At 31.9% G+C, this 15,387-nt stretch overlaps 1 protein-coding gene across 1 annotated transcript; it reads left to right on the top strand.

The window, feature by feature from the left end:
* The first annotated feature begins 299 nt into the window (after window positions 1–299).
* Window positions 300–1,120, top strand: LOC117568363 (ficolin-2-like). Its single transcript, XM_034248964.2, has 2 exons — window positions 300–850; window positions 912–1,120. The coding sequence occupies exons 1-2, from the start codon at window positions 300–302 to the stop codon at window positions 1,000–1,002; spliced, it is 642 nt and encodes a 213-aa protein (XP_034104855.2). The 3' UTR covers window positions 1,003–1,120.
* The last annotated feature ends 14,267 nt before the right edge of the window (window positions 1,121–15,387 follow it).

The following is a 15,387-nucleotide window of genomic DNA, read 5'->3' as shown; positions in this document are numbered from 1 at the left end:
TAGCTGATAAATCCACCAACTTAGAATATGGCGAACTTGAATTAAAAAATCTTAATTCTATTTTAATTGAAAAATTTGAAAATATAAAGAGATTAAGTGAAAATATCCAAAATATTACAGAACATCAGAAAACACTTGAGTTGAAATTAGAGAAGAGTAAATCTATATTAATAAAGCAAGGAAAAGATATTCAGTTATGTCGTGCAGTAATCAACAAATTGAATACGACACCCGAAAATATCAGAAAACAACAGAAAAAAGTAGAGTTACAATTGGAAGAAAGTCAAACTAAATTAATAATGAAAGATAAAGAAAATCACTTATGTCAATCTGAACTTGATAAGTTAAGTCCCACAACATGCATCCCTTTTGAAGATTCAGATGTTCATCAACTCAATGTTTCTGGCGTAGGTTTCTTCGATGTTTTATGTGATAGTCAGATAGCTGGTCCTGGATGGATTGTAATACAACAACGAGTTGGGGGAAATGAGAGTTTCAATAGGGATTGGGCAACGTATCGCAAAGGTTTCGGTTCTTATAAGAGTGATTTCTTCCTGGGACTCGAGAAAATTCATCGTATCACGAGCTTGCAGCGATTCGAACTTTATATACATTTGGTTGCTGTGAATGGAAGTGTCTTCTACGCTGGTTATGACGACTTCAAAATATCTGATGAAGACAATGGATACGCACTGAGTTTGGGTAAATTCAGCGAAACTATTTTTATAGATTCGATGAGATACGCTGAAAACATGAAATTCTCAACATTCGATCGTGACAACGATTTTGGCAGTGGCAATTGTGCAGTTGAGTTCAAAGGTGGCTGGTGGTACAACTCTTGTCAGCTTTGGTAAGCATTAAAAATTTTACCCTTTTGATGGAATATACTAAATTACTATTTTTTTATGCAGTAACTTCAATCAACCAAAATTGTTTCACCCATTGTTTGACCTGAAAGAAGCTAAGATGCTAATTCGTCCCAAAGAAGCGACGAAGAAGTGATAAACTGAAGTTATAATTTGCTTTTTAATTAATCTACGATTAACTATTTAAAGTATCGATTTTTTTAATTAAACTCTCATCAAATAGATTCATCTGCCGCTGGTATAAAAAACATATAAATAAAGTAAATTTAAAAAACTTTTGTAGGTTAATTTGTAATCGAGCAATCTCGGCTAATAGGTTCATGATGATTAGTAAAAATAAAATACAATTTTTAAATATATAATATTTCATATAGCCTGCAAAATCTGCATCATCTGCACCATTGCGACGGTAAGGAATAGAATCACTCTCACGGACAAAAAAGATATAGACAGAGAGAGGCAGAGAGAGAGAGTAGTAAGGGTGTATGGTAAGTCCATGTTACATCATTAGATTTCTTGGTCCATTGATGCTGCCTTTGATATAATGTCAATGTGATGTAAGTTCTGTTTAGTTCTCCTCTCGAATAATACAGGCAAATAATACAGGAAGTGAGGTACTAAGTGAATAATACAGGATAGAGGCAATCAGCTATTTCGAGATGAAAGATAGATTTCTAATCATCCTGAATAAATTCTTTCAATGAAGCCTTTGAAGATACCTCTAAATTAGAGAGAGAGAAATAAGCATTTGCAAAGATGGAGACTATGTTCATCAGCAGAGAAAAGAGTACTGATCACTGATTCGTTTAGAGTGATCATTGAGTGTTTAAATACTTTTTGATAATCCATCGAATTGAGAGATATTCAGATTGACGGAGTCTCATCAAGGTCGTGTATCTAATAATACTATTTAATGTTTTATTATACTATTATAGTTTTATTTATTTATATAAATGTTAGCTATAATTAAAATTAAAACTAACGCTATTGTTAAAGCAATGGCAGCGAAGGCCTTCAGCTTATTATAGATAATTATTATTATTATTATTATTAGTATTATTATTTTCTCGTTAATAGATATCTCAATTCAACCAACAAATCAAACAAGAGTGCGGCTCTTGTACTTATAAAATTGTGCAAGCAATGCTCGACTATTTTCAACAAATAAAAAATGAGTTAGAACAAAGCAAATTAAGGGAAAAACAGATCAATGCATTAAATTCTAGGAAAGTAGTATAATGAAACTTTAAAATTTCATAAAGAAGTCATGAAAAAGGTAACAAGGAAAATGCTCTGGACCTGTGTCAAGTTAAAGTTATTAAATTAGAATCTAAGATTGAGTCGCAAACAAAAGATATTGACAGTTTAAAGATAATATATGTAATAGATAAATCCAATAATTTCATCGACTATGAGGTTCAATTAAAGAAACTAAATTCATCACATAAAATTATATCGAGATAAACAAAGATAAATATTGGTGCAATTAGAGAAGTCTCAAATGAAGATAATACAAAAAGATAATGTTACTAAGTTATGTTCAGTAGAATTTGATAAGACATTCAATGAGTCGGCTCTCATGAATATTTCATCAAGTTGCTCTACTTTCGGAGAACATACTGGTGTTCATAAGATCAAAAAGTGCAGACTTGGTTTCTTCGATGATTTATCCGATAGTCAGTGAGTTGGTGGAAATGAGAATTTCAATAGGGATTGGGCAATGTATTGCTAAGAATTCGGTTCCCCGGATAGCGATTTCTGTCTTGGATTGGATAAAAATTTATCTCGAGCTTTACATTCATATGGTATTATCAGATAACTCAACAAAGTTTATTCGTTACGAAGAATACGATGATATCCGATGAATGCAATGCTTACGTATTGAGCTTTGCTTAAACATCGATCGCGACAATGACTTTTCTTCAGATAATAGCAGTTCAGCATATGTACATATATAATAAATTATTTATTTTTACATTGTCTTTAAGAGTAACTTCAATGAAAGATTCCGGCCACGACCTCAATAAAGCTACTTATTATACTTAAAGCTACTTATAATAAAGACGCTTATTCGTCCAAAACTATAGTCGAACCAAAATTGATTTTTAAATTTTGTTTTGTGTTTTGTGTGTATTTATGTTCCTAATTATTTGTTATTTAAAGTATAAAATCATTATTAAAATAACTTATTATATGTGATGAGTTGGTATTAAACGCGTTCGATAAATTTTTAATTGCAGTAAAGTAGGAGACCTGTTCACGTTTGTTAAAGACAATTTGTTATTAAAATAGAAAATGTTCGAGATCACTTAGCTGATCTACCCATCGGAACGCACTGTATATCAGCATCTTCCGCCTCTCCCGATCGCTAGAATTAGCAGAATTATAGATAGAAGCGGTGCTCAACAGCGGTTGCTAAGCTGCAGAGAGAGATCAGCGGGGAGTGCCAGCAAATATTTTTGACTGCTCGTCACAAGTCTGACGTCATGAAGGCCGCTCTTTTCCTTATCAACTAAGCAAATATGTACAGCAGCGAATATAAAAATTGCACCACTTTTGAAAATTCCAAATATTTATATAAAATGTGGATTAATAAGAAACCCCAACTTAACTTTAATTGCATAAAAGAAAAATGTAAATAATAAAAACAATATATATTACATAAACAAACATAATAAAAAAAAAATTATAATTAGTTATATTTTTAGTTTCAGAACTGTATTTAACATCAGAAGAAACCGAAGTACTCATATAGTTTGAATCTCAGAGAGTTCATTAAAGAGGAAACATAAACTAAGAAAAAAATTTATATTATCAATAAATATCAATAATAATTTATATGAAAGAAAACAAAAGTTAAAACAGAAAAGGAGTATGTATATGACAAATAAAAAGTGGTAGAAATAATTACCGATAGGTTAAAAGGGTATTATAATTTTGTGCCTGCAGGGAATGTATATTACAGGCAGAAGGAAGCATCTCTGAACCCATAAAGTATATACATATATTCTCGATCAGCGACGGCAGCCGAAGTGATATAGCCATGTCCGTCTGATCCCCTACTGCAAACGTGTAGAACATGGATTTTGTGAAAATGGGTAGCGGGTATCTCACAGTCGAGCACTTTTGACTTGTTAATTTTGCAACTAAAGTCATACATTAAGACAAAAACTTATGGAAAAGGTTCTATAAATCTATGTATATATGTGATAATGCAGAATAACAAATGAACAAATCTGTCAAAATTTAACAGTGTCGATGACGAGTCAGAATATATATATTCTTCTATCTTCTACATACATATATAAAAGAAAGTCTATAAAGTTGGACCACTTATAAATCAAGAACGGCAGAACAGATTTGAGTGAAAATTGGTAGGGAGGTAGCTTAGAATATATATGTATATAATATATATAGTTGAATATATTTTGTGTGCTCGTAAATGTCTTCGTCTTGCGTAGCGCATATTTCGCCTTCGAAGAATTTAATTTTTTTTACTCAACATTTAAATAATAGGTGCAGGTCAGTAAATTATGATTTTGTTGAAGCGTTCTCCCAAAAAGACGTCATTCTGACAATTGTTGCCAAGCTGCTGGGCAGTTTAGAAGCAAAGACCAGCATTTCGATGATAAGCAACTGAGAGTGAAGAGAGAAACACGTGTAGGCATGATGTGTGAAAGACTTAGGAGCAATTATATATATGTAGTTACTGGACAAATAGTTCAAAATAAATTAAAACAGAACGATTGCTCGACTACAAGATACCCTGAATTTCAAAGTTTATTTAATGAAATTAATTATTTGGTAATAGTAATAGTATTTATCAATATGTTCAAAATTGCTTTCAATATGAATTAATCGGAATTAATTTAACAAGCAAAAATTAATATATTTGCTTGGATTTTGATATCTAATTTTACGTGCTTAAACTATTCTAAATTCCAAATACATTAAAACATCTTGTATGCAACAAAACACAAAATCCAACCATTATAAATTAATACTCTTTAAATAAGTATTGAATTATATTTGGATGCAAGCTCAATTCGAAAATAGAATAATTTTGTCACATTATCTTCAGCTGAACAGACTTTGAGCTTCTTTTAATGATGATACCCCACTTTAAAAACCTCATGCGCAAAAATTCAATGTCAATGTCATATTGATCTGACATTATGACATACATTTAATGAATTAGCAACATATAGAAGGATCGGTACATACATACAAATATGTTAAAAGCACACAATGTGAAAACTCTCTTGTCAGACTTAAAAGACACTTCACCCTCCAAAATAAAGTTTTATAGTCAGGAGTCGAAAGTCCATATTGAGTAATGACTGCAAAGTCAGGTGGTTCCTTCTTGTTAACTGCATTTCCCAATTCAAGATTGCATTTGCACATATTAAATATAAATTTAACTCAGGTACAGTTTAGTGATTTATTACATTGAGTAAAGTTCATTAACCCCAAACAAAAAGTAAATTTGTTGTTGTGTTTTATATAAGATGAATTAAAACATATAAAATAAGCATGAGTGTGTCGTCTCATCAATTCGAACGCATCTGCGTCAGCGTTGCGGAGATAAGCCAGAGAGTCTCACTGATTGAAATAGTGACTTAGAAGAGAGACATAGAGACATATAGAGCGAGAGAGATAGAGAGCGAGAAAGAGAGAGCTGATACGTTAAGTCTATGTGACATCATCATTATGTTGGCCTATTGATCCTGACTTCAATATAATATATGTGGTATGTGATACATACATGATATATAATACATTGCAGTTTTACACTACACAGTTTTCGAATTTTAAGTATAATCAAAATTCGAATAAATAAATTACTCAAAAACTGTCACCACTTCTAGTTTCATTAACAAGAATCGTCTCTCAGACATGCGAACGAAAATCGACATTTTCATTTCTCTCGTCTTGGATTGAGACTTTATTTACTTTCACCATGTACTATCTCTCCCGCTAAGAACTTTTGAGCTGAACCCACATCCGTTGATCACGTGAAAGCTTAAAAACAAAACAGCAACTCGGAGCTGAATTCTTCGATTTAAATTACACTTTTAGTTTCAAATTCATCGTTTTCGCGAGCAGTCGAAATACCCAAAATGTGCAAAATAAAAATCAACTCAGTTCTTTTCTTATTAATACTTCAAATATTCTTGGTGGCAGCAGCTGCCTTCGAAGAGGTGAGAACAATTACATAAAGCAGTGTAGTACAGTGCGTGCTAAGAAAGTTTACATTTTCTTCTTATCAGACATGCGAATTCGACCGAAAAAGGGAAGAGCAATGCCTCAATCAGACCTATAACACTGTAAAACCTTTGCTCCAATATTTTAGACAGGTCAGAAATGAATTAGAAGACAAAGAAATTAAGGAAAATAAGTTAATTGAATTAAATTCGGATCTTATGGAAAAGTATCATGAAATTGTGAGAATTCATGAAAAATTCATGAAGGAGGCAACTCTATTAGATGAGTATAAAAACAAAGTACTTAAAGGGGAAAACGATTTGCAATCGTGTCAAATTAAAGTTGATAAATTAGAATCTGAGATTAATTCAAAACAAAATATTATTGTTAAATTAGAGGGAAAGTTAACAGAAAAATCCACCAACTTAGAAATTTGTCAGGTTCACTTGAAATCTCTCAAATCTAGTTTAATTGAAAAAGATGAAAAAATAAAGAGAATTAGTGAGAATATTCAAAACAATACTGAACATCAGAAAACACTTGAAGTGCAATTAGAGAAGAGTAAAACTAAATTAATAAGTCAAGATAAAGATATTCAGCTACGCCAATCTAAAATTGATACATTAAATCGGACATCAGAAAATATCAGAGAACAACAGAAAAAAATTGAACTGCAACTAAAAGATAGTCAAAATAAGCTAATAGATAAAGTGAAAGAAAATCATTTATGTCGAGCTGAGGTTGAAACATTGAATAAGACTTTACTTAATACTCTTATCCCATCAAGTTGCTCTCCTTTTGGAGATTCAGATGTTCATCCACTCAATGTTTCTGGCGTAGGTTTCTTCGATGTTTTATGCGATAGTCAGGTAGCTGGACCTGGATGGATTGTAATACAACAACGAGTTGGGGGAAATGAGAGTTTCAATAGGGATTGGGCAACGTATCGCAAAGGTTTCGGTTCTTATAAGAGTGATTTCTTCCTTGGACTCGAGAAAATACATCGTATCACGAGCTTGCAGCGATTCGAACTTTATATACATTTGGTTGCTCTGAATGGAAGTGTCTTCAACTCTCGTTGTGATGACTTCAAAATATCTGATGAAGACCATGGATACGCACTGAGTTTGGGCAAATTCGATGAAACTATTATTGGGGATTCGATGAGATACGCTGAAAACATGAAATTCTCAACATTCGATCGTGACAACGATTTTGGCAGTGGCAATTGTGCAGTTGAGTTCAAAGGTGGCTGGTGGTACAACTCTTGTCAGCTTTGGTAAGCATTACAAATTTTCCCTTTTGATGGAATATACTAAATTAGTATTTTTTTATGCAGTAACTTCAATCAACCAAAATTGTTTCACCCGTTGTTTTACCTGAAAGAAGCTAAGATGCTAATTCGCCCCAAAGAAGCGATGAAGAAGTGATAAACTGAAGTTATAATTGGTGCACTATGAATTTTGTTTTTAATTAATCCATGATTAACTATTTAACCTACCGCTTTTTTTAAATTAAATTAAATAGATTCATCTGCCGCTGGTTAAAAAATATATAACAATTAACATTAAAATAAACTTGTTAACTTGTAATCGAGCAATATCGACTAATAGGTTCATGATTATTCGTAAAAATAAAATATAATTTTTAAATATATTATTCATTATTATTCGTAATTTTTAAATATATTTCATGTAGCCTGCAATATCTGAGTCACCATTGGGCCGGTAAGGAAATGAATCGCTCTCACGGACAAAAAAGAAATAGACAGAGAGAACGAGAGAAAGAGAGAGAGAGAGAGTAGTAAGGGTGTATGGTAAGTCCATATTACATCATTAAATTTATTGGTCCATTGATGCTGCCTTTGATATAATGTCAATGTGATGTAAGTTCTGTTTAGTTCTCCTCTCGTATAATACAGGAAGTGAGGTACTAAGTGAATAATACAGGATAGAGGCAATCAGCTATTTCGAGATGAAAGATAGATTTCTAATCATCCTGAATATATTCTTTCAATGAAGCCTTTGAAGTTACCTCTAAATTAGAGAGAGAGAAATAAGCATTTGTAAAGATGAAGACGATGTTCATCAGCAGAGAAAAGAGTACTGATCACTGATCCGTTTAGACTCTAAACTTTAGAGTGATCATTGAGTGTTTAAATGCTGATTTTATAGTGCATCGAATTGATATATATTCAGATTGAAGGGGACTCATCAAGTTCGTGTATCTAATCATACTATTAAGTGTTTTATTATTCTATTATAGATAATTATTATTATTATTATTTTCTCCTTATCAGACATCTCAATTCAACCAACAAATTAAACAAGAGAGCGGCTCTTGTACTTATAAAATTGTGCAACCAATTCTCGACAATTTTCGACAAATAAAAAATGAGTTAGAACAAAGCAAATTAAGGGAAAACAATCAATGCATTAAATACTAGAAAAGTATAATGAAAGTTTAAAATTGCATAAGGAAGTCATGAAAAACCCAGTTTAATTGGATAATGATATTTTAAAGATATGCAACAAGGAAATTGGTCTGCAACTGTGTCAAGTTAAAGTTGATAAATTACAATCTAAGATTAAGTCACAAACAAAAGATATTGACAGTTTACTATCTTTTAAACTGTCAATATCTTATGTAATAGACAAATCCATTAATGTGCTCGATTATTAGGATCAATTAAAAAAAACTTAATTCTACACATAAAATTATTTCGAGATAAACAAAGATTAAGAATGTGACACACGAAAGTCTAGGTGAAATTAGAGAAGTCTCAAATGAAGATAATGCAAAAAGATAATGTTACTAAGTTATGTTCAGTAGAATTTGATAAGACATTCAATGAGTCGGCTCTCATGAATATTTCATCAAGTTGCTCTACTTTCGGAGAACATACTGGTGTTCATAAGATCAAAAAGTGCAGACTTGGTTTCTTCGATGATTTATCCGATAGTCAGTGAGTTGGTGGAAATGAGAATTTCAATAGGGATTGGACAATGTATTGCTAAGAATTCGGTTCCCCGGATAGCGATTTCTGTCTTGGATTGGATACAAATTATCTCGAGCTTTACATTCATATCGTACTATCAGATAACTCAACAAAGTTTATTCGTTACGAAATATACGATGATATCCGATGAATGCAATGCTTACGTATTGAGCTTTGCTGAAACATCGCTGGCGACTGTCACATTTCTTCAGATTATAACAGTTCAGCATATGTACATATATAAAAGAAAGATTCTGGCCACGATATATTTTTTTAAATAACTTATTAAATGTGGTGAGTTTGCATTAAATGCGTTCAATACATTTTTAATTGTAGTAATGTTGGCGACCTGTTCACGTCTGTTAAAGACAGTTTGTTATTAAACAAAAAGAAAATGTTCGATGTTGTTGCACTTAGCTGATCTACCATTCGAAACACACTGTATATCAGCATCTTCCGCCTCTTCCGATCGCTAGAATTAGCAGAATTATAGATAGAAGCGGTGCTCAACAGCAGTTGCTAAACTGCAGAGAGATAGAGAGCCAGCAAATATTTTTGGCTGCTCCTCACAAGGCTGGCGTCATGAAAGCCGCTCTTTACATTATCAATTGAGCAAATATGTACAGCAAATAAATTAGACTTTGCACCACTTTTGAAAATTCGAAATATTTCTATAAAATGCGGATTAATAAGAAACCCCAACTTAACTTTAATTACATAAAAAAAAATGTAAATAATAAAAACAGTACAGGTAAAAAAAACATAACAAAAAAAAAAATAAAAATTGGTTCTATTTTTAGTTTCAGAACTGTATTTCACATCAGTGGAAATCAAAGTCAAAGATCTTTTTTCTTCTATCGATTGACCGTGATTTGTAATAATAGCTAAGAAACAATTTACTCAGTAGTAATAGTAGTTAACATAATAGAATTTGGTTTTATACATATTTACATCTTATAACTTATATAAGAACGATACTTTTATATACTCAGAGAAGAGGGAACATTCAGCATAAACTTAGAATAAAATTTATATAATCAATAAATATCAATAATAATTAATATGAAAGTTAGCAAAAGTTAAACAGAAAAGGATTATGTATACGAGTAACAGAAGAAGTTGCTATTAGTCAAGCGGAAGCAGTTGCTACTTCGTTAAAACGGAAAGCGATGCTAGTTGTAGTGGTGTATAACAAAAACAAACAAACAGTTGCACGCTTGGAGGCGAGTGTAAGCGAGTACGGGATAGTCAATTGCCAAAACAAGAGCTGGCTGATCGTGTCTATCCCATAGACGCACTTACAAATGTTAGTTGATGTTCATTTGCATATGCAAAAACAAATCTCAACAACAACAACAGCTAAAGTTAATGAAATGCGTTTGTAGATTAAATAAAAGCACTTATGTATATATTTCCATAAGTATCTTTAGTTTATTGGAAAAAAATGAATGTAATGTAATGCAGAATAAAAAATGAACGAGTCTGCCAAAATGTACATAACTGTGTTGATGACGATTCAGAATATATATTGCATATATTTTGTGTGGTCAAAAATGTCTTTCTCTGTACGTGGCGCATATTTCGCCTTCGAAAAATTGTATTTTGTTTACTTTCAACATTTAACTAATTGGTGTAGGTCAGTGAATTGTGATTTTGCTGAAGCGTTCTCCCAAAAAGACGTCATTCTGACAATTGTTGCCAAGCTGCTGGGCAGTTTAGAAGCAAAGGCCAGCATTGCGATGATAAGCAACTGAGAGTGAAGAGAGAAACACGTGCAGGCATGATGTGTGAAAGACTTAGGAGCCATTATATATACATATGTATTTACTGGACAAATAGATCGAAAAAGAACGATCTTGTCAAGATTGCTTAACTTCAAGATACCCAGTCACCTGAACTTGAAAGTTTGTTTTATTAAATCTTAATTGGCAATATTAATAGAATTTATTATTATGTCAAAAGTGTTTTTAATTGTTTGCTTAATTAAAAAAATTAATGTATTGGCTTGAATTTTCCTAAATTCCAAGTACATTAAAACATCTTGTATGCAACAGAACAGAAAAGCCAATCACAATAAGGGGTATTCCTCTTTAAATAAGTACATATTTAATTACTTTTAGATGCAGCTTAATACGAAAATAGAATAATTTTGTCACATTATCTTCAGCCGAACAGACTTTGAGCTTCTTTTGATGATGACACTCCATTGTAGAAACCTAATGCCCAAAAATACAGCGTCCAATGTCAAAGTCATGTTGTTCCGACATCATGACATACATTTAATGAATTAGCAACATATAGAACGATCAGTATATACATACATATATGTCAAAAGCACACAAAGTGAAAACAGACTTAAAAAACACTTCATCATGTAGAATAATGTTTGACAATAACGATTGCAAAGTCAGGTTGTTCTTTCTTCTGAATTGCATTTCTCAATTCAATACTCAATTTGCACACATTAAATATAAATTTAACTCAAGATCAGCCATTTTACTGCATTGAATGAAATTGGGGTTAAACCAAACAAAAGTAATTTTTTTGTTGTTTTATATAATATAAATTAAAACATATAAAATAAGCATGAGTGTGTCGCCTCATCAATTGGAACGCATCTGCGTCAGCATTGCGGAGATTAGCCAGAGAATCGCTCTCACTGATTGAACGCGGTGACATAGAAGAGAGACAGACAGAAAATGAGAGAGAGAAAGCTGATCATGATACGTTATTTCCATGTGACATCATTAATATCTTGGTTCATTGATCCTGACTTCAATATAATATCCATGTGATACATACATATGTATATATAATACATTGCAATTTTACACTACACAGTTTTCTAATTTTAAGTATATATTTAAATACCGAATAAATGAATTACTCAAATACTGTCGCCACTTCTAGTTGCATTATCAAGAAGCCGCTCTTAGACATGCTTCAGAAAGTTGACATTGTCTCGACATTGACACCATTTCCTATCGCCCTCATATCCGCTACGAACTTTTGGGCTGAACGCACATCCGTTGATCACGTGTTAATTTCAAAATCATGCAGCACTTAGAGCTATATTCTTCGTCGATTTAAATTAAGCTTTTAGTTTCAAATTCATCTTGTTTGCATGCAGTCGAAATATTCAAAATGTCAAAAATAAAAATCAACGCAGCTGTTTTCTTAATATTTCTTATTCGGTATTTTGGTACCGACGAAATCCATTGAAAGAAGCTAAGATGCTAATTCGCCCCAAAGAAGCGATGAAGAAGTGAGCAACTGAAGAGCCGAAATTCCGATATTTTACTAAATAATGTAGTCATATATATATAATTGGTGCATTAAGAAATTGCGTTCTGAATGAAAAAAAACTATCGACTATTTAATGCAGCGATTTATTTTTATACCCGCTACCCATAGGGTAGAAGGGTATTATAACTTTGTGCCGGCAGGAAATGTATGTAACAGGTAGAAGGAGGCATCTCCGACCCTATAAAGTATATATATTCTTGATCAGCGTCAACAGCCGAGACGATCTAGCCATGTCCGTCTGTCCGTCTGTGTGTCTGTCCGTCTGTCCGTCTGTCCGTCCGTCCGTATGAAACACTGGATCTCAGAGACTAAAAGAGATAGAGCTACAATTTTTTTCGACAGCATTTGTTATGTTTGCACGCAGATCAAGTTTGTTTCAAATTTTTGCCATGCCCACTTCCGCCCCCGTAAATAAAAAAAATCGAATAACAAGCGTAAATTTAAAGCTAGAGTTGCGAATTTTGGTATATATAATAATAACTATAGTAGTTATGATTCCTGATTTGGTTGCGATCAGATGAAAATTGTCGAAGTTATTAAAGAAATTCTTTTGTATGGGCAAACACGCCTACTTACTAGGGGTCTTAGTTGCTTTAGATGACAATCTGGTATATTGTGCCGTCTATGGTATATTTTGAATGCGGTACAATATCAATATACCAAATATACTATTTGGTATATTTTTAGTATTTTTGCAGTATATTCGGTATATTTTGAGAAAATTATCGCAAAATATATTTCTTTTATTCAAAATAGGTAGCGGGTATCTCACAGTCGAGTGCACTCGACTGTAGCTTTCTTACTTGTTTAGTATATTTGCAGTATATTCGGTATATTTTGAGAATAATACCGCAAAATATATTGCTTTTAATCAAATTGGTAGCGGGTATCTCACAGTCGAGTACACTCGACTGTAGCTTTCTTACTTGTAATTAAAATTGATCAGTTGTTATTGTATTTCATGATTTGATGTAGCAAATTGTAAGTATCTAGATGCTTTCAATAGAGCTGCAAATAATTAAAAGTAAGTTAACCTATGATTATCCCATTTATTTTATTTCAATCGAAACTTCAATATTAAATTAAAGTAAACGCGTTGATGTATCAGCTTTTAATCAATTCAATTAAATTTCCATTAAATTTCATTATCATGAAGTCTCTCGCTCAGAGAATATCATAAGACATTTTTGTGAGAGCCTATCTCTTATCATTAATGCAACATTCGATTGCATGTATATTAACACATTAAAGAGCCTTAGAGCCGATTTATTTGTAGATTTAACTGCATTTTTCAGTTCCATATTCATCTTGCAGTCGAAAGAATTGCAAAATAATATTAAATGCAGTTTTGTTACTAATGGTACATAAAATATTTGTTGTTGTCACATCAACTGAAAAATAGCTAAGAGCAATTACATAACGCAGTGTAAAAGTGTATCAATGTGTATCTTAGAAGGCAGTGAAATCAAAGATAAGTAATTTAATGAATTAAATTCTGATCTTATGGAAAAGTATCATGAAATTGTGAGAATTCATGAAAAATTCATGAAGGAGGAAGCTCTATTAGATGAATATAAAAAACTAGTTAAAGTAATTAATATATTATTTTTTTTATTTTTATACCATTTGGTATTTAAAGTATATAATCATTTCTAAATTAACTTATTAAATGTGGTGAGTTGGTATTAAATGCGTTCGATAAATTTTTAATTGCATTAATGTAAAAGCCAATTTTTTATTAAAATATAAAATATTCGAGATCTCTTAGCTGATCTACGCTTCGAAACACAATGTATATCAGCATCTTCCGCCTCTCCCAATCGCTAGAATTAGCAGAATTATAGATAGAATTGGTGCTCAACAGCGGTTGCTAAGCTGCAGGGAGAGATCAGCGAAGAGAGCCAGCAAATATTTTTGACTACTCGTCACGTCATGAAGGCCGCTCTTTACCTTATCATATGAGCAAATATGTACAGCAGCGAAATTAAAAATTGCACTACTTTTGAAAATTCGAAATATTTCTATAAAATACAGATTAATAAAAAAAACCCAACTTTACTTTGATTATAAACAATAAATATTACATAAACACACATAAAAATAAAAAGAATAAAAAATAATTAAAATTTGTTCTATTTTTAGTTTCAGATCTGTATTTCACATCAGTAGAAATCGAAGTCAAAGCACTTTTTACTTGTACCGATTCATCTTGATTCATAATATGAATAGCTACGAAAAATGTACTCGGTATTGATAGTAGTAAACAATAATCAAAGCATAACATTTGAATGAATCTAACTAGGATGATATGCATCTTATAATTTATTTGAGAACGATACAGTTTGAATCTCGAAACAAATTCAAAATATAAGTCTAATATATTATTAAATAGGGAACATTCAGCATAAACTAAGCATTAAATTTATATAATCAATAAATATCAATAATAATTTATATGAAAGAAAACAGAAGTTAAACAGCAAAGGAGTATGTATACGAGTAACAGAAGAAGTTGCTATTAGTCAAGCGGAAGCAGTTGCTACTTCTGTATAACAGAAGAAGTTGCTTCTAAGCTCAAACAGTTGCACGCTTGGAGACGAGTGCAAGCAAGTACGCGATAGTCGATTGCCAAAACAAGCGCTACCTGTTTGTGTCTATCCCATAGACGCATGTTCATCTGCATGTGCAAAAACAAAGAGCAAATCTCGACAACAACAACTATAAAGTTGAAGCCAAAGGAGAAAGAGTGCGATAGCGCTTTGTGTGAAACCTTTTGGGAGTTGCATCTAATGAGCAAATTATATTTATTAATTTAACGTTAATAATGCATTTGTAGATTAAATAAAAGCATTTATTTATATATTTGCATAAGTATCCTTAGTTTATTGGGAAAAAATGAACATTATCTGCAGTCGCTAAGCTTTGAAAATGCCTTGAGATCTCTTAGTAGTTTTGAGCGAAGCAGCAGAGCTTTTAACTAATCAACTATGTATTAAAATTATTACGTTAAGA

Source organism: Drosophila albomicans, chromosome 3 (assembly GCF_009650485.2).
Source record: "Drosophila albomicans strain 15112-1751.03 chromosome 3, ASM965048v2, whole genome shotgun sequence".
Lineage (NCBI taxonomy): Eukaryota > Metazoa > Arthropoda > Insecta > Diptera > Drosophilidae > Drosophila > Drosophila albomicans.
Note: the sequence above shows the minus strand (reverse complement) of the source record. Positions and strands in the feature narration are given on the sequence as shown.

Excerpts from the sequence above, each read along its gene's own strand:
- LOC117568363 (XM_034248964.2), top strand. The coding sequence starts at position 300 with ATGAAAGATAAAGAAAATCACTTATGTCAATCTGAACTTGATAAGTTA. Across the intron at positions 851-911 it reads TACAACTCTTGTCAGCTTTG|TAACTTCAATCAACCAAAAT; the intron begins GTAAGCATTAAA and ends TTTTTTATGCAG.